The sequence below is a fragment of the Alexandromys fortis genome, unplaced genomic scaffold, assembly GCF_014885135.2.
Source record: "Alexandromys fortis isolate MF-2015 unplaced genomic scaffold, M_Fortis_MF-2015_v1.1 scaffold_54, whole genome shotgun sequence".
NCBI lineage: Eukaryota > Metazoa > Chordata > Mammalia > Rodentia > Cricetidae > Alexandromys > Alexandromys fortis.
Genome location: NW_026067958.1, coordinates 5,918,712 through 5,941,544, shown reverse-complemented (window position 1 = coordinate 5,941,544; position 22,833 = coordinate 5,918,712). Strand labels below are relative to the sequence as shown.

General features: G+C 43.8%; 1 protein-coding gene across 1 annotated transcript in view; it reads right to left on the bottom strand.

Moving 5' to 3' along the window:
* Positions 1–21,104, bottom strand: part of Gad2 (glutamate decarboxylase 2) — a 68,032-nt gene extending 46,928 nt beyond the window's left edge. Inside the window, exons 1-7 of the mRNA XM_050152749.1 lie at positions 20,571–21,104; positions 19,803–19,862; positions 19,477–19,626; positions 18,261–18,494; positions 13,876–13,966; positions 13,292–13,404; positions 8,142–8,257 (exon numbers count right to left, since the gene is read on the bottom strand). Of these exons, the coding sequence (XP_050008706.1) occupies positions 8,142–8,257; positions 13,292–13,404; positions 13,876–13,966; positions 18,261–18,494; positions 19,477–19,626; positions 19,803–19,862; positions 20,571–20,646 (840 nt within the window). The 5' untranslated portion in view covers positions 20,647–21,104. The remainder of the gene's footprint in view (positions 1–8,141; positions 8,258–13,291; positions 13,405–13,875; positions 13,967–18,260; positions 18,495–19,476; positions 19,627–19,802; positions 19,863–20,570) is intronic.
* Between the last annotated feature and the right edge of the window lie 1,729 nt (positions 21,105–22,833).

Genomic DNA, 22,833 nt, shown 5'->3' with positions numbered 1-22,833 from the left:
TGATAACATAGCAATAGGGAATGTAAACTCTGCCAGCACTGTGAATTCTTGGGCACAGCTCTGTTATTGGAGGTGAGTATGCATACATGTTTCCAAGAAGTAATATTTCCCAGACACGAGCTCATCTCACTCCTCTCTCTCGGCTGCATCCATCTCACCTGAATGGGTTCAGGGCTTTCGCCACAGGAGACATCTAGTTGGCTAGAGCAGCAATGCTGGCTGTGCCACTAAGGCTCAGGTAGGGGTCAGCTCTACCTTTCCTGCATATTTATTAGCTCACTTCATCTTTTCAACAATTATACAGGTAGTGGTTCCTTTTACAGAGGAAAAGGAAATGATGTCACTGCCCTGAATTAATGTCTATGAGGAGGTCAATAGACCTTACACCATTTTGAGTTAATTTCAAAACTCATGGGCTTTATATACTATCCTTGAAGACAAACACACCTATCCAGGCACTTCTAACCTGGATTTCCACCTGACATAGGATGTAGTGCCATGGGTTTTAAGAAAGATGAGTTCCCTCCATACTCTTCCTGTGACTATATATGTTCCTTAAGATCGGACACTGGGTTATTGCTGGTGTCCCTCTCAAGTATGGCTCAGAACAGCACAGGGGGGAAGGAAAGAGGGGAGGAAGGGAGGGGTTGGGAAGGGATGAGAAAGTCAGATGATAAGAGGGAAGGGAGGGAAAGGGAGGAGAGAAAAGAGGAGGGAAGAGGAAGGAAGTGCAGTGAGGGAAGGGAAGGGGAGGAGAGGGAAGGTGAACTGAAGTGAAGTGAGGGAAGGCATGGGAAGGTGAGGGAAGGGAAGGGAAGGGAGGAAAGAGGAAGGAAGAAGTAAAGAATCTATAGCTCAGGGACTATACCCCACTGTCCCAATCCCTTATTAGTCACAGCTATACAATATCTCCAGGAGTTATGTGTTTATAGTCACTCACACCTATGTTGGGTGAGACTGCTTGTTCATTCCTGGCTGCCCAGACCCAAAATAATTATTCAGAAACTATATTATTTGCAATACTGTTTGAACAATTGCCTAACCATATTTCTAGACAGCTCTTATATATTAAATTAACCCATTTCTATTATTTTATATTTTACTATGAGGCTATGGCCTACCAGCAAGGTTCTGGCTGGTGGCTCACGTCTATCTCCTCTGGTGGCTACATGGCATCTCAATGACCTGGGATTAAGAGTCCCATGCTCTACTGACTGAGATATCCAGGCAAACAAAATGGCACCAACGTGGACAATTACATCCTCATAAAGCCCAAGAGATCTTGGGAAGTAATTCTAGACACAAAAGAACAGAGTTAAGCATGGCTTCTTGATAGCAACATTTTCTACGGTAGGCTCTGGTTTCTAGAGGCAAGCACCTCTCATTTAAGAGAGGTTTCCTGACTCAGATTTAGCTGCAAAAACCTTGCAGTTCTCTTTTAAGAGGATCTGCCGCAAAGCACTTAAATGGTGTTTATAGCCAACAGCATGCTTCCTGGTGATGGCAGGGACTTTGAAACTCCATAGAGTAGTCGCAATAAACATGGCCCTTACCAATACCTCCAACTCAGAAAGATAAGGAATGGGGTGGATCCAGCTGTCAAAGCCACGGTTTTAATCCTAACCATATTAGCAAATTAAAGACTCATGTGGTCAGAAAGAGAGATACACAGTAAAGAGATTCAGATGAAAAAAAAAACTCTAAGTGGTTTACAATATGTTTAAAACTATATGTAGGCTTGGGAAAGAAAAGAAAAAGGATAAAGTCCTTTAAAAAAAAGAGAGTAGTTGAGTGTGGTAGCATAATCTTTAATCCTCTCACTTGGGATGCAGAGGCAGGCAGATCTCTGTGAGTTCAGGAACAGCCTGGTCTACAGAGTTAGTTCCAGGACAGACAAAGATACACAGAGAAACCCTGTCTCAAAAAAACAAAAACTGGGGGCTGGAGAGATGGCTCAGCGGTTAAGAGCATTGTCTGCTCTTCCGAAGGTCCTGAGTTCAATCCCAGCAACCACATGGTGGCTCACAACCATCTGTAATGAGGTCTGGTGCCCTCTTCTGGCCTTCAGGCATACACACAGACAGAATATTGTATACATAATAAATAAATAAAAGAGCAACAAATGCTAAAAAAAACTAAAAATAAATAATAGAGTTTAAAACAAAGTCACATAAAGATAGAAAATACACAGAGAATCTGGATACTGTATGTCATTGTGTTGTTTTTGAATTGTTTGACTGCTGAGGAAGGAGCAACAGCTGCTAAAAGACATTTGATTATAAATGCTGCTGAATTAACCCAACAAATATATTTTGAAAATGCCTTAACTTTAAAATACAAGTCAAAGGATATGTTACTTTGATGAAGAGGTTTTACTTTTGTTTCCACAGGAAATGAGAGCATGTGGGTTCACTCTGGGTTAAGAAAAATGTTTGATGAAGGAAGACCCTCTGAAAAATCTCACATAGGAGCAGATGGCACAGATGAGCCAACATTTCAGAGGACCTCTGTTGGAGTCCAGAGTAGCTTCAAGACTGCTGCCTGAGATGATCAAGCCTCAGAGCATATTCCACTCAGGACTTGACCATAGTCCTAAATTTTCTTTAGGTTCCCATAAGATTATCAGTGCCTCCACTCAGCAGGAAGCAGCCTAGAAAACTATGCCCACATTCCCAAAAAGGTGAATTATAGATGTTTGTCTTTTTTAATTAATTAATTAATTTATAGAATGTTGGTTACAAGTTGTTATGGGTAATGGTCAGGAAAAAGCTAAACAAAACAAATTAGATTTAGAGTTCTTATTTTGAAAAGAAAAAAAAAGGAAGCACTGTGAGTCTTGTACCCTATAGAGGTTTGTGGCTGGTATTGGTTTAATAAAGCACTGATTCACCAGTAGCCAGGCAGGAAGTATAAGCAGGGAAACCAGAATAGAATTCTGGGAAGAGGAAAGGCTCAGTCTGCAGTCATCACCCAGACACAGAAGAAGCAAGATGAGCTAAGGAAAGCTTTTAAGTTCTTTTCCGGGAGTAAGCATGGGAAGATGGCCACATGAGAGTGGACTGAAAATGAGGTACAAAGGCAGAGGCAGGTGAGGGGTATTGAAGTTGAACTGACTTCAGATCCTGTTTTTCCTGTTCTCCCTTCTGCCGGTTTGTGTCAGAGGTGTGCCATTGCATTACATGAGAATTACCTTTTTCCGTGCTGTGTGAAACGTTTTTCCTTAAATAAAATTTTTGTATTTTTGTTGTTGTTACTTAAGGATACATATTTTGGGAATTGACTCCCTCCAGAATGCCATATATGAAATGTGCAAACTGTTTTCTGATGTAGTTAGGAGAATTACTTCTCTTCTTCCCATGAGAGGCCTGAGCAGATGCCTGCTGACCCGTTCTAGAAGACACGGATACAGGCAGTTCTTGATCTGTGAAAAGTAGAGGGACTATGTCCTGGTGATTTGCCGGAGAGATCCTCCTCTTTCTTACAATTATGGAGGACATTTTTCCTCAATGACATTGGATTATCTGTGGAAGCTATTTCTGGAGGAGCTTCTGTCACATGAGGAATAAAGAGAGATGTGAAACGCATCTCAAAGTATGGGATTTCGAGAGTTCAGAGCGACAGATGAGATTTGAGCTAGGATTTTAGATCCTTGCTATATCAGCTTTTAAGAACTTATCTAGAACTCATTCAATCGCTTTTTGTTAAGCTTTTTTTTTTTTCATGGAAGGCGTGGGGGAGGTGATGATTCAGCAGAGGGGGAATGTGGAATGAAGAGCTGTTTGGCCCCTCTGGTGTCGTGATCTTGTGATGTTACATATTGCAGGGAAGTCATCTCGGAACGCGTTGCTCATGGCCTCAGTACCATTTCTGTTGCATCTCAGTAGTGACTCCCTCACTTCTAATGCTGTCTGTTTAATGTGGTCCTATCCAAGTTTTGCAAGAAAGCAGTTCATTTGAACAGAGAGAAAAATGTAACAGCTTGTCCTTTTTATCATCTAGATGAGTGCTAGTCTCTGCTGTCTCTAGACGATGTTCCAGTCTGCACTGATCATGCAGGTAATAAGGGGTGACTCCCACACCCCGAATGTTGGAAGTGATGGGCTATGGAGTCACTAAATGCCATTTTCCTCCCAGGTCACTGTCCTGGTGTGTTTTATGTCAAAATGACATGAGCTAAAGTCACTGGAGAGAGGGAGCCCCAACTGAAAACAGACCTCTATAAGACTGGACTATTGACAAGCCTATAGGACATTTTCTTAATTAGTGACTGACTGGGAGGGTCCAGCCCATTGTGGACAGTGCTATCCCTGGGCTGTTTGTCCTGGGTTCTACAAGAAGGAAAGATGATTAAAGCATGAGGGGCGAACCAGGAAGCAGCACCCAGCCATGGCCTCTTCATCATTTCTTGAACCCAGGTTCCTACCCTGTTTGAATTCCTGTTCTGACTTCTTCAGTGATTAACAGACAGATGGAAGTTTATACCACACAAGCCCTTTCCTCCCAAACTTGCTATTGGTTAAGGTGTTTCATTACAAAAACAGTAACCTTAACTAGGATTATGGCTCCAACTAAGCATGTCACATGACAAAGTCAGCACCCAGAATAAAATAACATTAACTTAACCTGGTTTGGTACATTAGGAAACATTAGCACTGGAGTAACCAGAAGAGGAAAATAGCACTCGAGACATAATATACAAGTAAACTCAGGAGCCTCTAGCTACAGGATGGCATTTAGTCCCAGCCTAGCAGTTGAAAGAGCAGAACTGGATGGCAGAGGAACAGGGCTGTGCCACGCTGGTTGTGTAATACAGGGCGAAGCATCTCTCATGGCTGCAGCTTGGTTTTCCCCTCTACAAAGCAGGATTGGTGTTTTACAAAGTTATGTAAGTACAGCTTCCTGTTCCCCAGGCACGAGGCAAGGGTTTTCTGACATTCTCATCTGCGTCCTGCAAGTATTGGGCTGGGACAACCTCTCAAAGAAAAAGAAAAAAGTCACTGTAGCCATTGTCCTCCCCACTTCAAAACCAGTACGGAAACTCCTTTTTCTTCCTTATGGGAGAAACCCCACCGCAAGAACTGACCATTTTTAGACAGGAGAAAAAAGGCCATTTATGAGAGACTTGATACTTTTTTTTTTTAGACTTTTTGGAGCTATTTCAGGAGCACGTACAAACAAAATGGTTGTAAAATCTGAAAATACGTAGGAAATCTGTACCCTTGCCCTGAAGTCAAGAGGAGCTATAAGAAAGGATGAATCAGACCCAAAGGAACTAGAGATGGAAATCAGGTGAGTTCTCTGCCTGGCACTTCCAGAGCAGAACTCACTTGTAAGCACTGCACCTAAAATAGTCTGCGTGAAGGTGCAGGCAGGTGCTGCGCCACTTTTTCCTAATAACGTCCCTCTAGCCTGGTGTAGGAGCGTGGTTTATTCCAGGCATAGGCAGGAATTGATAATTTAGCATCATTTTCTAATTAAAAAAAAGCTCATGGCAGAAATTTGATTATGAAACTACAAAACCTTAAGTTTACAGCACTTATAAAACCCATTGAACATGGAGAAGTTGACCTAGTGCCTACATAGAGCCTTCGCCCCTATGTTCTAGCATCTTTGGTAAGGAAGGCAAGCTATCCAAAGTAAATGTAAAAACCAACTCAGCCACAAACCTTGATGCACAAGGTTGTGCCCGCAGCATATGCTAGGGCAATGGTGGCACAAAGCTTGTGGTTAGTCAATGTCTGCTCTGACTTAAGGTTCATTCTGCAAGGTGGAACCCATACCTGTTACTGCTTTGGTGACCAAGGACTGAGACTAGATATCGCAAAGACCTAGGGTAAAGCCAAATACTACTGTTCTAAGAAAAATATAGTGAGTCCTAATAACAGGCTGCTCTACTCATAGACCAGTGCCTTGCTCAACCATCATCAGAGAAGCTTCTCCTTGGCAGATGGGAACAGATAAAGAGATCCACAGCCAGACGTGAAGACAGTGAGAGACCTCAGAATACTCAGATCTAAATGGAATGTCCCCATCAAATCCCTCCCTTCGAGGCATAGAGAAGGCTGTGAAAGATGAGGTAGAAAGAGTGTAAGAGCCAGAGGGGATGGAGGACACCACTGCCAACAACAAACCAAGGCCCTCTAAACCAACATGAACAAAGCTCATATAAACTCAGGGCTGCCTCAGTCTGTGCTAGGCCCTCTATATATTTTATCACCACCCCACAAGGCTGTGGAAAAAAATAACTTTATTCTCATTATTTATTGAAGTATTTTTAGACTGTCAAAGAGTAATCAGATAAAACATATTTTAAAAAGAATAATTCATGTGTCAAAGTGGAAAGTTTATACCCAGAGTCAATTGCTATTCTAGGTAAGGATCATAGTCGAATTACCATTTTTCATTTTGTGCACTGAGAAATAAACAGCTGAGTTGCCTTTCTTTCTCTTAGGAATGAAGGAATGGACTTCAGGTTAAAATATGAAGAACAGAAAGTATGGCAAAAGTAGTCTCAGAGCACATGGTCTGAGCTTTTCAGAACAGGCTGTCAATCCTTGCCAAGTGTGAGGCTCCAAAGCTTATGCTGAAGGTAGAGATACCTGACAGATAGATAGCACAGGGCAGCTTGCTACTGGGTTAACCAAAGAAAACAATGTCTAACATAAAACAATTCTGAGCATTTTGAAGCTGAGTGTACAGAAATATTTAACTATCTAGAGATCTAGATCTGCTTCTGGGAAATCGGGAGAAGGAACATAATCTTGTTTTCTCCATAGAGAATAAAAGTTATCTCCTGATGTACGTCAAAGCATGAGGCCCGTGTCAGCAGGGGGTGGCCCTGCTGTGTGGCATAAGCTGCTGCGGTGTAGCTCCCTTGCTGATTTGCCCTGCTTGGTGAGAGAGAAAGGGAGAGCTGGTTCTCTGGTACATTAGAGCTGTTTGCTATGTGAACAGACTGGAACACTGTTTTCATGCCTACATGGCCATAAGAAGGATTCTTTGAAGGGCACAGGAGGAGCATGAAGTTCTCTGCCATGATATCCAACAAGGAGAACCAGAGTTCTTATCCTTCATCTAGCTAACCCCCAGAGGTAGGCAGGAGCCAGTGCATGACAGAGACACAGCTCAGAGATCAGACAGGAAAAGCCCCTATACCATTTCTTTGTGGTACTTAGGATGCTTAATCTTCATTGGAGGTTTGACTGGATTCAGAATGATCTAGGAGGTGCACAGAATTTCTAGGTATGCCAACAAGATGAGAGTGTTTCCAGAGAGGATCAACTGAGGGGAGTACAGCCCATCCTGAAGTGGGGTGCACTAACCCACGGGCTGGAGGTGGAGACAGTGAAAACGGGGAGAAGGGAGCGAGTTCAGCCTCTGCTTCCTGGCCCCATCATGGTGTAAACTGCTCTGTTCCACCATGCAGTCTCATCACATCGGATGGATTGTCTGAAACCACCCCCAAGCTGTCTAAGAAACATAACTAATACAGTTCTAAATCAAGCCAGCCAGCTTGGAGTTAAATGGCTAAAGGCACAGGGTTGAATCTATTTAATCACTAAAACTGCAATTTTAATCGGAAAGGGTTCATCAACATTCCTAGAACTGGATGATATGAAGCCTGTCTTCAGTGGTTTGGAAGTGTTGAAAGCCACACTGCCTTTTCTCCTGCTTCTGGCCCTCAGCACAAAGTATAGACAGACATGGAGGACGGGAGCTGGAATTCAATATACTCTGCTTTGGGGCTGGAGAGATGGCTCAGCAGTTAGAGAGCTAGGTACTGCTCTTGCAGAGGACTAGAGTTCGGTCCCCATCTATACTGGGTGGCTCCCAGCTGCCTGTAACTCCAGTACCACACGGAGGCCTCTGGCCTACATGAGGACCTGCGTATATATGCACATACCCACACGCAGATATACACATAGCTATAAATAAATCTTTAAAATAAAAGGTATAAATTCTGCTTTATCTTTGAGGTTTCCATGCATTTCAGAGACAAAGAAGATTTTGGACAGCTCAGCTCAACTCGACTGTCCCCTCATTCTTTGAAGTGTCTCTAGGAAACGGAATATGTGGAGAAAAAGCATTCAACTGAGGATCATCAATGCAATGGTAACCCTGGGAAGAGTGCAAACACATACGTGCTCTGACGTGAAGGCGATGAGCCTGGGCACGGCCGCCATTCCTTTCTCCTTGACTTCCGGAAACATCTTATAGCGGGCGATAAGCATGGCGTACATGTTGGAGATGGCGCCACCTGAAGGGCACAGAAACAGTTACTTTTTCTAATCTCCATCGACACTTCTCATGCCAGCAGCATTCTTTATTTCACAGACCTACAACAGTTTCTTTCACTGTGTGGGTCACAGCTCAGGATGGGGTCATAGAACTGAATGAGGTGGGGAGGCGGGGTCGAAAAAGCTGCCGACAGTAAAACGTCTCACAATATACAAGGACCACAAACTATTTCAAAATCAAGCATATAATGAGTCTGAGATGTTTCGGGCAGGGCTTGTCCATGTTACATCACACAAGGTGACTGTACGTTGTTTCTAAACACATAAAATATTCACTTGGTCTTTTGCATCATGCTACATAATACCAATGAACACTGACTGAAGTGGCTTTATTCCGATATGAGATTATTGTATCTTATAAATAACAGTGTTTTTTTTTTACTGTACATGCAACAATTTATGCTTTTACAGAAACTTAATAGCTTAGTTATGGAAAACAAGCTTAATATTTCTCTATCATTGTTCCTTAGCTGGTCCTTATCAGTGTATCTGGGGTGTATTGTGTTAGGATGTTTGATTTTTAAAGTTGCTACTTGAGTTGGTGATATGAGTATCATAAATAACCAAAGAATATTGATTTGGGACTCGGACATAATTTTCTACAATTTATGAAATGTCCTTAAATACACTTCTGCCATTTAATATTGTGTATTGATGCAATGTGGCATAGGCTATCATAAAATAAAAGTAAGGAGTAAGTCCAGAAATGGTGATGCCTATACACAGTGAAGTATCAAGTGTCTTTTGCTTGTCCTTAATAAGTGGCAAAATATTATCCATAACAAAATTACTTTAAAATAATTATTTATGATTTATTACAAGTGAATATCTTATTTGTGTGTTTATTTTACACATCTAGAAACCCAGGTAGATCCCAAGTAAAAAGGGATAATGAGTGGGAAAAGTTGACAAAACCCTGACCTCTAACTTTCAGAGAAAATGCTTACACTTTTCCTTTGAACTGCATCCTCAGATTCAAGGTACAGCTAAGATGGTTCAGAAAAGCACATTTGCCCCAAGCACCTTAGATGCCAGGCATGATGGTGCACGTGTTCAAGTCTAGCCTGGTCTAATAGTGAATTCCAGAACAGTCAGGACTACAGAAAGACCCTGTCAAAAAGGATGGGGAGGGGTAGGGAAGGGAAGACAAAGCACCTTAAGGGGAAGTTTTAACTTATTTAGCTCTTGCTGGGGAGCTCTTTGCATCTTATCACGTAGCTGGCTTTGAACTCATGATCCTTCTGTCTCAGCCTCTCAAATTCTGGAATTTATGTATGTACTATTATGCCCATCTTGAAGGGACTTTTGAAAAGAGTTGTTTTTCTTTCTTTTCTCTCTAGTTGGCATTAGGCCTATAAAATCCTGTTACTATGATAGTGGCAAATAGTTATTTCTTTTCTTGTTATAACAATGCCTTGTGCTTGAATTTAGATAAACAAACCACTGTTAAAGCTGCAGGCTGCTAATGGCTCCAACAGAATGTCTGATAAATGTCCACACTTATCTCATTATTCTCTGTTCAGTCCTCTGAGATACAATTGCACTCATTGATGCAATGCTGTTTGATGATGTCAGCTCCATGTGGAACTGCATTTCCTGTATTTCCCCAAGACTGTCAAGGATTTTATATGGTAAAGTTTTATCCTGCTCTGTAAGTAACATCTCACATGGCCAGCAATGAAACTTTCTGCAAGACTATAGAGAAGCTTAGGAATTTTGCTATCCAGGATATATGAATGCACACAAATATATTGGCAAAGAAAGCATGAGACCAGAAGGCAGAGTAAAAGTGTATCCCTCTGCTCACTCCAAGGAAGAAGCTCTTGGGACTATTTCCTGGATGGTTTGATCAATCTTTTCTTATAGTGGCTGAGGATCAAGCAGGCTCTGCCAAGTTGAAGGGCCCATACAAGGCTGTGACCTTTGCATTATGAGCCCTTGGCTATAATACAGGCAGGCCACTTGGTACAAAGTCACCACCAATCAGATCATGGTGTCTCTATAGTCAGAATGCAGGCAGTTACTACTACCTTGTTAAACCCTAGAGGTTCAAGTCAACAGAAAACAGGTCAAGTATGTTCAGGTCTGATGCCCAGTTGAAGGACAGACACTGTGTGATGGTGGACTCAAAGCAAAGCTTTAGAGGATGTTCCAAGCCAGCTTATGATTTCTCAGTCTTAGCACTAATAGACAGTTTGAGTTACAGAATTCCTTAAAGGTGAGTTGTCTTAGGCAAGTAAGGTGGTTAGCCCCACCCGTGGCTTTCAGTTGCAAGCACCATTTTCTTTCAAACCACAACAACTCAAAAGATTCTCAGACATTCCCAATGGTTCTTTAGGGAGGGAAGCACTGGTTCTCTAGTTGAGAGCTACAGCTCTTGTTACATTCCCAGTCTGAGGATGGGGGAGGGGAAAAAGAAAGGGGGATGTCACAAAGAAAGCACTCTTCACGCATAAACTAGAGGCTTCCAGCCCTGACCTCCTGCAACCTTGAGGATGATGAAGAGACTTGTGCACATGAGGATGAGGATGGATGTTTGAATGACTATGCCAGGAAAAGATCTGTGGTTAAGCCAGGTCTTTCTCCCTAGTCCTTATCCTTTATGACCTGCCAAAGACTAGAGTGCTCCTTGATCCTCAGGTGTAGATAATATCACATATACAGAATTCTGCTGTGGGACATAATCTTTTACCCTGTAAATATCTGTCACTTTTATTGGCTTAATAAACTGCTGATTGGCCAGTAGCCAGGCAGGAAGTATAAGCAGGATGACCAGAACAGGAGAATTCTAGGAAGATGAAAGGCTCAGTCTGCAGTCGTCACCCAGAAACAAAGGAAGCAAGAAGAGAGTGCCTCATTGATAAAATAGGTACCAAGCCACATGGCTAACACTGACAAGAATTATGGGTTAATGTAATGTATAAGAGTTAATAAGAAGCCTGATTGAATAGGCCAACAAGTTTATAATTAATATAAACCTCTGTATGTTTCTATGGGACTGAACAGCTGCAGGACTAGGTGGGTCAGAAACCTCTCTCAACAGAATTCTAGGAGTCATAGTGGAATTTCCAGGAAGTACCAAGTCTTTGGGTGCTAGTGGTGGAGATGAACAGAACTGAACAACAATCAAAACAAGTTGAGCATTTTGTCCAAGCCAAAGACCCAACTCTTAAGATTTAGTCCTAGGAACAAAGGCACAACCTAGGTGCCTGTAATTCTACTTTCCCTCCTCCCACTCCTTGGATCATTTGACTCGTTAGCCTAAGAGCAAGACTGGATGCTATCTAATAAAAAATCAGCCAACAAATAAGGATGCTATGAGCCATCACTCTTCTTTTAGGAAGTTGAGGAGAAACAGGTCCCCATTGCTTTCTCTTGCTGTCCCTTCTGACTTGGAGTATTTATATTACAATATAACACTACATCCAAGGCTTTCTCACTAAGCTGAAACATACGAGTCTTCAGGCTCAATGGAAGGATCTCCACAGTTTCCACCTGATAATTTGCCACCATCCACAGGCCATATAGAACCTTAGCAGAATCATCAATGAGGAGTCATTCTTGGGGTGTATGTTTTCTAGAGCATGCAGGTTCCAAGAAAAGCTAGATAATTAGGCATGTCTCCTATTTAGACTAGTCAAAATTTCATAATCAATATCCTACTTCTATGAACCATTAAAATAGAAACGATGTTGTTCTTGGCATATCTCAGGGACAGCTCAGCTCCACAATCAACCTTATAAGAGAATGTGGAGAGTAGAAATGATGTTGACATCATAAGCCTGCTAACCCTACCTCCATGAAAATGTCTTAAGCATCAACTTCAGACAATAAAAACCAAGTTAAAAACTTAGCATCAAAGGAGAGTAAGCTCTAAATTGCCTAGAAAATGAAAGAATCCATCACGACTATTGTTCAATGACTTGTTTTTTTTTAAGACTAATTTTTCTGTTCCATTTAACTAACACCTTTCCCTTTAGCATTTGAAAAAACATGATATGTACTTAAAAACATGAAATAACAGTTGAGAGGTGGTTAGACAGACATATGCAGTTTTGAGACCGCTGTTGTTGGGTCTTTTTCTTTCTTCTCTCACTTCCCACCTGCCTCTGCAGGTTTGCTTTAGAGGGATCAGAATCTGGCCATGCTGTCGCTGGCATGTGCAGATGGCCTCTCCTGTCCATCCCACCCGTCAGAGCGTACTGAAGACTGGCTTCCTCTTACTGATTAGGTTCTGCTCTGACACCAGACTTCTTTTGCATGGGTCAGTGACTTTTTCCGTCACCCTCCTAACTTCCCTTTCATCAATGAATCAAGTCAAGGTCACAGTCGTGAGCTAAGGGCACAGCATTTATTTCAGGTTGGTTCTTTGGGCTGGGAGAGGTATAAATGTGGAACTAGGGTGCGGTGGCTGGTATAAAAGGCAAAATAGAAAACATTGGGTGCCATAAAAAAGAGAAGGAAGGAAAACTGTCTCAAGGAAATCCCTACCCTCTGTCAGCTCTAAGGAATCATCTCCCATGCACTGTTTGTCCTCCTTGAAATTAGAAATTAGCCTAAATGCACTTCCCTGCTCATTATTCCAGAGACTGGAGAAGGGAATGAGCTCAACTGAGGAAGCACGCCTCTGCACACACCATCACCCACTGAGTGTTGTATTAAATGCCTCTTTTACATTTCACTAATTCTGGGAGATGCAGCAAGTGTGAATTTCCTTATTAGCAATCGTTATTCCTTTGTCCAGCATTATACATACATCTTATACATAGGTAGAAGTATTGGATGACTATCATGTCTGATTATACCATTAAGCACAAATAACTGGCATTAGTAAGCTTGAAGATGTGTTCAATGGATTCAGTCACACTGGTTATTTTGATAAGCACAAAGCCTGGGTATTCTAATCATAAACACAAAATAGATGTTTGCTTTTCTTAAGTTTATAACATGGCATGTCAGAAGAATAAAACGGAGAAAATTTGAAATATATATACCAGGAGAAAATATTCCATCTCCAGAGCCCCCTGGCCAGCCAATGATCTCTCTCATTTTCTTTAGTGTGACATATTCTAACAGCACAAATACAGGAGCAATCTCATAGGTGAACCTGAAATGTATAAACGACAATGTTTTATGCATGTAACTCAAATAAGTTATTTACCATTATAATATCACAGAATATTTTCTGATTTTTTAAAACTTACATTCATAGATGGAAGGATTCTAACACTAAATATAAAATTTTTTATAAAAGACTTTCCAAAACATTACTCATTTTTCTGTTGCCTTAAAGCCAAGATCTTCAATTACTGACATAATATACAGAAGTAGCTTATTGTACTGGATACAGAACACGACACAGTGTGACACTGGAAAATGCAGCAGTGGGCTCTGTTCTCTTTCACATAACTTATCATTTTAAATTAGAATATTAAAAAGTCTCTTTTGTATTTTAATATTTTGCATAGTTTGATAAAATCAAAGACATATAAAGGTGTTTTTTAAATTAAGCTAGAATGAGAATACATGATGCAAAGAGATTTACACAAAAGATATTTTTGTGTAATCAGCTACTTACATGTTAGTGTTTGCTGTTGATGTCAGCCAGTCTGCTGCCAACCCAACCATATCCAGTCCAGTAGACAGCTGATTAAAATATCGGGGATGCCCTGAAAAAAATGGAATTAGGATTGCAACCAGTGAAAATAAATGTCTCCCAAACACATGTTTTTTTTTAAATAACTAAAGGATCTTGAAAGATACTTCAGTTCCAAGAGATGCATATTCAGAAATATAGTATGCAAGTGTGCCTGTGAGCACAAAGACACATGATCATGTGCACACATGTGCACTCACACTCAAGCCACCCTTCCTCTAACCAGAGGCTACTTAGAGTTTAATAGTTTCCAAGACACTCTCTAAAGATCTTCTCTCAAATGGGTCCTTTAAAAATCATATGTACTTTGCAATGTGGGATTAGATTACTTCCTACTATACTTTCAATATAATTGCAAACTAAAATTTTATGGTATCCCAAATCGTTACTCCCATTTACACTGATACTGCTAACAGTCCTTTTGTTGAGCTGTTCTGAGAATCAGTCACACCATGACATCCTTCAGGCATGCCAGCATTCATAATAATATCAGTGACAAATGAGTGATGATTACAAAGACAGGACAAAAATGAGAAACTAGGACACTTTGCCGAGAGATTTGCCCTGGATTCAAAGGTGATGCGTGTCTAAAGATGGCATAGACAAAGCTAATTCTGGACAGTTTTCCATGTCTGAATTGTGATTATGATCAACAAAGCCCCCTCCCAGTTGAGATTTAAAGCAGAACTAAACACAGATCTGTGAAGAAATATAATCAATGGCTAGACTGACCCATCAAAAAAAATTATCTAATAAACTTCTAGATTTCTTTAAAAGTCTGCAAATGGATTGCCCTCCACATACCGCCTGAGGCTGTTATTTAAAATGTGGTTATAAATATCTCATCAGGAGTCTGTTTTCTCATCTTGTCCCATAAGAGGCTATCAATAAATCCATGCTTTGTTTAGCAACAGAAATTTGGGGAGAAGCAAAATTCTGGAAGTAGCATCTGATTTTCAAAGCGGTATCTGTCACTGCTGGACATCTGTCTGGTGCCTGTGATGTGAGCCTTGTGTCCCAAGTGTGGGCAAACAAGATAAAGGACAGCACTGGAAAAAGCACGTTGCTTATCTAAGGGACTAGAAGGCTCTCTTATCAGCTCTGGGCACGTGGCTAGAGAGCTCAACAATGGGAACAGATAGCACTGGGAAGGAGCACATTTTAGAGGGAATGGAATTTTGCGACTCTAGTTAATTCTTGACATTATCTCCTTTATGACCTCAGATCATGCCTCCACCCCCTTTTCTCTCTTCTGCAGGCCCTTTGACTCTGACCTCATCAGTTTACTCATTCAGAAAAGGTATAAAGTCCCTCAGCTGCAGCAGATGCTGTTGCAAGATGCCATCCCTTCTCTCTGCCTCATTGACTCCCCATTTCATTGTAGCCCGAAGCTGACATCACAGCCCACTTCTCCCTCCAGAGGGCCCTCCACTCTGCTGTCCTGAAATCATTTTTGAGTGAGGAAATCAATTTGGATTTATAGCTTATATATATATTTCTAGATGACCCTACCTATTAGCATACAGGATTTAACCCTGTGGAAATTCTGGTATGGTAACCTCTGCATAGAACTGAGAGGATGTCTTCGGTGTGTACAGGAGCTCTGGACACCAGAACTCCAGCCCACTCTGCTTGAACAGATACTCTATGTGAACTAAACACAAGTCTGGTGCTTCTTACCAGGGTTCCTTCACTCTATACAGTTTTTGACCTCGGTCTGCAATTTCATCGGACTCTCTCCTGAACCACAGCTTTCATTCACTGCTAAAGATGTGAAACTACAGAGTGAGGTAACTTAACAGTCAGAACAGCATGACCTTTGGGGTTCTGGCAGAAACGTCCCCCTAATTACATCTGTTCTGCTCCTGTGGCCCCTACATGCTGTCTGCAAGGGATTCCCACTGCATCCATCCAGGGTTGTCTGAGAGTGTGAGAGGCTGCATCTGAATGTGATAGCAGCTCCAGCAGTGCTGGGCATCCTTAGCCCCTGGCCCCTATGATGTGAGCACTCTGAGAGGACCATGCTCTGTTCCAAGCACGGGAAGGCTCCTGCACAAATTAGCGAATGAGTCTCAAAGGATGATGAGCAAAGGCTGGCACCTGGCAAATGAAACCTGATGCTCACAGTCAGTTGGAGAGGAGCCAGAAATCCTCTAAAACCGCTTTTTGTGAACTGACAACCCGCAGAAGGGTGCTCCTTGCTTTCCTTTGTCTAATGGGCTCTCTTAAAGACTGGAGACTACATTAGCATTACCCTGCTTGGCCACCACAGCTAAAGAGAACAATTCCCGTGGACGCAGGAATTGTCTAGATTCCCATCGTTTACTGAAGCTTCTAGTTCTAGCGTTTCTTCACAAGTAATTTGAATAGGCACCTCATTTAAGTCTTCCTTACTGCCCTTCAATCCTTTCTAAAGTTGGAGGCCAAATGGAAATCGGGCTAAGGACTGTTATCAGAGACTAAGTGACATTTTATAAAATGATCTCTCAAGGATCATAAGAATACTGAATGGTAACAGGGAGGGTTGTTGACAAACAGAATATTAACAGCATTATAAGCCATAAGTTTGACAGTTGAAGACAAAAGCTGCCTGCTGATGATGTTTTGAAGTGCTATTTGGGGATGTATGGAGAGAAGACAAAATATGGCACAAATAATACTGACATATTCATCTTAATCCATCAGATTTTTGTCTTCACTATAAATAAAATGCACCACAGCAACATTTGACTAGCAGTTTTACAAAAATATATAGCAAAAAAAAATCTAAGCATTTCATTGATCCTTTCATTCCCCTCGACAACACTAGAGCACTGATACACAGAACTATCACTTCCTTTGACTGGCAGATGCCATTATCTTAACTCTAAATTGAATTTCAAAGATGACCAGCTTTGAAGAATGAAGATGTAAAAAAAAAAAGTAAGTATTCTTTTTTATTTGTGAGCAACAAAAACAATATGTAGCAATTTGCCATTAGTGAATTTAAATGTCAAGTATGGGGGATGGGCCATGCAGAAAAGAATTAAAACCATTTCTCAAGCTTGCACAGAAGGATAGGTGAAAAGAAGAAGCAGAGTATCAATCCTTTCATGCCTGGCACGTGTGTCCTACTGCTTTCCAGGAGGACTAACTGGCGGTATCTAACAAATCCACAGAAATAAACCAACAAGTTAAGCTCATTTCCCCTCATATCTATTTCCAAGTCTTCCAAAATGGACAATAATTACACAATAAATCAGTTTCCCAAGGCGTTTATGCAAACCTTTCTCCTCTGACGATATAAAGAATGTTTGAGGGGAGGAGGTTAAACTGCTTTTGTAGCAAACGTTCTTAAAATGTTTGTCATTTGTTATACTAATAAATCACCCAAAAAATGGTAGCATAAAATGTAGCATTTGCATGACTAATGATTCCTTAATATTTCACATTTATGAGTTACCAGTAAATCTTTTTAATTCTACGCATCACTGTAGATCCTTCAGCCTTCCCTCCTCCACCTCAGAAAGGCGTTCATATTTATCACTTGTAATTTGTTTCACTGTGTATCAAAATGATTAGAGACAATGTAGAAACAAGCAGAACCCCCAGGACCCGGTAGAAGAAAGCCTGGGAGGCACCCAAATGGATGTGGTATCTGGAACTACATCGTCATTTTATCCTGTCTCAAAGGATGCTATGAGAATCAGACATTCTTATTCACGTGCACAGCCAATGCGAAGGAGACAAATCCTTATGTAATACCGATGAACTGCTAAGCTAGTCTATATTGTGGTGTGTGTGTGTGTGTGTGTGTGTGTGTGCGCGCGCGCGCACGCGCGTTCGCAAGCACACTTCTTTCAAAACAGGAGAAAAACTGGAATTCAAATCTAATGTTTAGTCACTTGAAGCAACGCCACAACATTCTCTCTCCAGCCTGAAGACTGTATAAGTTGGTTAGTTGGGACTCCTGATCAGTTCTGTGCCAAGAAAATTGCCAGCAGCACCCTGGAGTTCAGGCTGAGAGCATTGCACCCTTAGTCTTTACAGCTCTCATTTCCCCATTTTGGGTCACTTCTACTGGCCCCTAGTGACAAATGGTTTCTACAACCTCTGATTCATCTCCTGCCACTCTTCAGATTTATACCCAACGACGGCTCTGACATTATCAACAAGGTGCGTTTGGATTACTCTAATAATGACTATGTTTAAACAAATGCAATTTTGCAATATTGAGAATAACACGACCCAGTAGAACAGGAACGATTTTATAGAAAAAAATGAAAATTGCAAAACAAAAAGCTTTATTATTGCTGGTTGCACAATACCTGTTTTAATTGCATATTTTAGAGTTGTTTGGCAATGCGTCAAAATTTCCTCCAAATTTTGTGGTTGGTCTGCTAATTCCCAATTATATTCTTGAAGAAGCTCGTTGGGATAGTGGAAATCAATTACTTTAGTTGATCTATCGAAACTTTTCACCACATACTGAAGCAAAATGTTCATAACATCTTGCAGAAACGCCAGAGTGGGCCTCTCTCCATCGCGCGCTGGCAGCAGGTCTGGAGAATGGAATGGAAACGATGCTTTAGATTTTACCACGCAAAAATCCAGGCAATTGTGGATCAGGCAATTTCTCTTTGAGTTGAATTTATTGGCACTGGATTCGCAGTGCTTGGGAGGGAGGCTGAGGCAAGGGGGATATCTGGGAGTTGGAGATCAGATCTGGTTTAAGGGCTAGAAGACCCCGTTTCAAACAAAAACCACATCATCTGGAAACACAAGTAGACAAAATCTCCTTCGGAAATTAAATTTTGCATTTTTATTCCTAACATAGTATCTTGTTTGGTTTATCCTTTAAAAAAAAGGGGGGGGGGCTCGACTTGTCTGTTTCACAGGCTTTGTCCTAAATGTTAGGAGTAATCGTTTCAATTGTCAAGACTCCACGTTGGGAATGTTTGAGAAATGCCTTCGTGCAAACCAGGAAAAGTCAGTCTTGCCAAGTCATTATCTCTGACTCCTGAAGGCCAGATGTTGTCAAAGTTGGGGCGTGTGGGTGTGCGTGAGCGCACTTTCATGCTGTTTGGGAGACTGGGAATCATGCAAGCTGAGGTAAAATTTAGCGCCCAGGGCTCACGTAAACAGAATCATTCCTCAGTGAAATTACGGTTACAAAATGCTCTGGATCCAATCGAACATCTAAAAAAATATCCCCGTGATTCCGAGCTATCTGGGAGGGCACTTGGAAATTTGCTTTACTTAGAGACTGGGGCAGCGCAGAGAAGCCCCGACATGGGGCGCAAGCCAGCCGAGGCCACAGCCACCCTCAATTCTCAAGGCTGCGCTAGCGCCAGGCGTTGTGGCCGCCTACTCCTGTTTGGAAACTCTAGGGCCGGGTTCTCGGCACGCTCCAGCCCCTGTACCCAACGCCCTTCCAATTCCACGCAAGATTCTCAGAGGGCCCGCCCCCACCATCCACTGGGTGCCTGGGGGTCAGACGTCGCCGGGGAGGAGCGCGGTCCTGGCCAGCCGGCGCCTTTTTACCTGTTGCATGCAGAAATGCGTAGTTGACATCCGCTTTGGGGCAGCTGCAGGGTTTTTGGTCGCAGGTGCAAGCGACCTTCCGAGTGGCGGCCCGCGGGGCCACGTTCCCGCCGCTCTCCGCTGGCTTCTCAGAGTCTCCATAGAGCAGAGCTAGACAAGGACACGTAGCGCGGGGCCTGGTCAGCCGGCGACAGTTTGGCTCCTGCATCCCCGCCCATCCGCAGCCGAGGACTCGGTGGATGCAGGTTGCAGGCTCGGCGACATTTCCCAGCCAGCCCTAGCCCCCGACCTTGCCCGCCCTTCTCCCCAGCGCGCCAAACACTCACCGCACAGCTTGTTTCCGATGCCGCCAGTGAACTTTTGAGCTACCTGGCACCAGGCTCTTGCTGCGATCGCCAGGCAGAGGGACAGCGAAGTGGAAAGAGAACAGACGGGCGAGTGAAATTTCGTTTCAAGTGAGGTCTTTAGTGATGAGTCTGGGAATCCGGCTCCAGCCTCGCGAGCGGCCGCGGGCGACTCTGTTCTCAGCAGGTGGGGTAGCTCGCGGGAACCTGACTCCAGGGCTAGCCCTGGCTTCACCGTGTCCCGTGAAGAAAGCCACACCACCGCCCTTCGCACTTGTTCACCAGGTGCGCAGGTTTCCAGACCCTCACTGCTGCGCCAGAACTGTCTTTCCTAGACCCCGGGCTACCCATTTCGTCGCGCTTGCCTTCCAGACCCTAAACTACTCCCCATTTCGTCTTTCTTTGCCGCATCCCTTCCCTGTCCAGGGTCTAGAGGTCCCAAAGCAAACCCCCCCCCCCGCCCCCCCGTCCTTGAAGTCCATCGATTCCCTCAAACGCTGCGGTCTTTCAGGAGTCTATGCTTAGGGAAATGGGCTGAGACATCCTGGGCATCTTCCCGGGGGACAAAAGACTGCGTTAGTTTGGGGTTTTCACACAGTTAAGAACTTAACCGAGGTAGCAGGGCGAAGCGTCCGAATAAGTTTCCTGTTGCAGATGTCAAAGCTCTGATCATCTGCCCAGCCCTGCAAATCCCAAGCCGGCTATCCACAAAGCTTTCCCACTGCAGGCTGCAGGTCCCTATTGTCCTACCTGTACCCGGGTTCTCGGGATCCCCAGAGCCATCTTCAGATCCGAAGGACCAAAAGCCAGAGCCGGGAGAGGCCATGGCTCTGCGAGACTGGCGCCGGTCGCTTCCGAGTGGATGCAGGAGAGCTGGCTTCAGCTCGACCCTGCACGCGCGTGCGTGTGTGAGTGTGTGTGTGTGTGTGGCGGGAGGAGGGCAACGCTCGGGGACTGGCGCGTCCGCGAGACGAGGGTGGGTGTCACACAGGGACAGGAAACGTGCTGTCTGCGTGTGCCGGTGCTCGTGCGTATGTGTTCCAGTCAGAGCGTATGGACGCGGCTGTGCGTTTCGCAGAAGATAAATAAAGAAGTCGCCAGGATCTTAGCAGATTGGAAAGTGGAAAGGGCCCAAGAGATTTTTAGGGAGAGGGAGCTCGGTGGGGATATGAGGGAGTGACGGAGGGGAAATGGAGGAGCGGGATCGTGAGGTGCGAGGCTGTGCCTTGGAGCGCGAGTCAGCTGCGGGGGAGGGAGTCGTGCTTGCGCAGGGCTGACCCAGCCACAGGCGTTCCCCGCTTCCCGCTTCTACTCGGACGCGCTGTCCAGGGTGCTACCGCAGTCCGCGGCACGCTGGTCCTAGAGACCAGAGAGACCTTGGAGGGGCTGGAAGGGTGACTGAGACCGATTTTTACGTGTGCATCGATTGGTTCATTGTTTGAGGGCTGACTCTGACTGCGGACAAGCAAAAACTGTTCTTGCGCCCTCCTTCCTCTAAACCGGCGCCGAGGTCGCTGTGACCTCAAGAGCCCAGGCCACCTGGCCGCAATCAGGCACAGCTTCAGAGCTTGGGGAAGGTACCGAGAAGGGAGGGAGGTGGGCCGCCTACAAGACGACGAACTCATTTTATCTCTTTTGCAGAGCCTAGCGTCTGCCTGCTGAGCTGAGCCAGCCTCGGGGCGCAGGCTTCCTGCGCAGTCATGCGCTGGGTCCCCGGACCCACTGTCCAGATTTTGACTGACGGCTGAAGAGAAAGACTGCTGATTGAAGCAATTAAAATCCACGCTGGAGTCTATCACTGAGGACCTCGGGCTGGGAAAAATTAAATAAATAAAACGAACAGAAACTTCTTGAATAGCAACGGGGGAGAGCTGACACAGTCCACAGGATTGATGGTTGTTGGGGGAGGGGATCCGGTTACTTGGTGACCTTGGCCTACAGAGGCGTGAAACAGCCTACTGTTTGTGCGTGACACAAACACGCGGGTGCGTAGGAGGCGTGCAGGGGGGTTCCAAGTGAGCAAACCAGACTTCCCAAATATCAGAAGAAAATGCATTTCCTCTTTTCAGGGGGACCCAAACCAATGACCTCTCGTTCTCAAAAGAAATCCTTAAGGTCGGGACAGGGGGGAGGGGATTGCCTAAGAATATAAAATTGTCAACTTCCAGGTCCAGAGAGAAGTAGTCCAGCTTTTTCTAATAAAGAATGAAACGATCCTTTCTGTTTTCCTTTCCCTAAAGGTTCGTAAATAGGAGCTGCACCTTGAGGATTTGGGGCCCTTGGACTTTGATCTGGTCTACACTGTAACTATGACTCCGGACTTACGGAGAGCTCAAGAAAGACTGGCAGGAAAGCGCTGGTTTCAGCCATTTCCAATTGCCTTCCCTGGGCGCCCAGGGCTAGTGTTAGCCTTTTCTGTAGTCCCCAAAGCCCTTCATTCCTTCTCTGAATTTTTAAAACAGGCACCAAAGCAGGGACCCTGGAACCTTCTGTCTTGGCGACCAGGGTGACTTGTTTTGTTAGGGATCCTGAGACCTGGGGTGGCTTTGCAGGCACCCAAGTCTTGGGTCTCCAAGTGCATTCTCTCCCCAAAGCTTTATCTTCTTCCCACGTGTCCGAATCCAGGGGCCCATGGAGGAGCTAGTTAGTGGATGCCCACTGAAATTGCAGGATCTCTGGTTGCAATTGACACTGTTGGGTGCAGCCCGAGGCTGTCTCTAAGCTTGCTCTGGCGACAAGCAGGAGCTTAGCCAGGGAAGGCTGTAATCTTGAACCTAGGGCTCAGCTTGGTCAGTCTTTAGGGCACTCCCGGACTGATCGCTTCAGCTGGCAGAGGCAAAACCTCCTGGAATGCCTTGGCTCCGATGTCTGCTGGGCGCTTGCTCCTTCAAGCTTTGCCGAAGTGACTCGGGTTCTTTGTTTAAATCCATACCAAATCCTGCAAATAATTTGCTTCAGGCCAGCTGGCTGGGGTTGAAGCTTTTTTTTTTTTTTTTTTTTTTTTTTTTTTTTT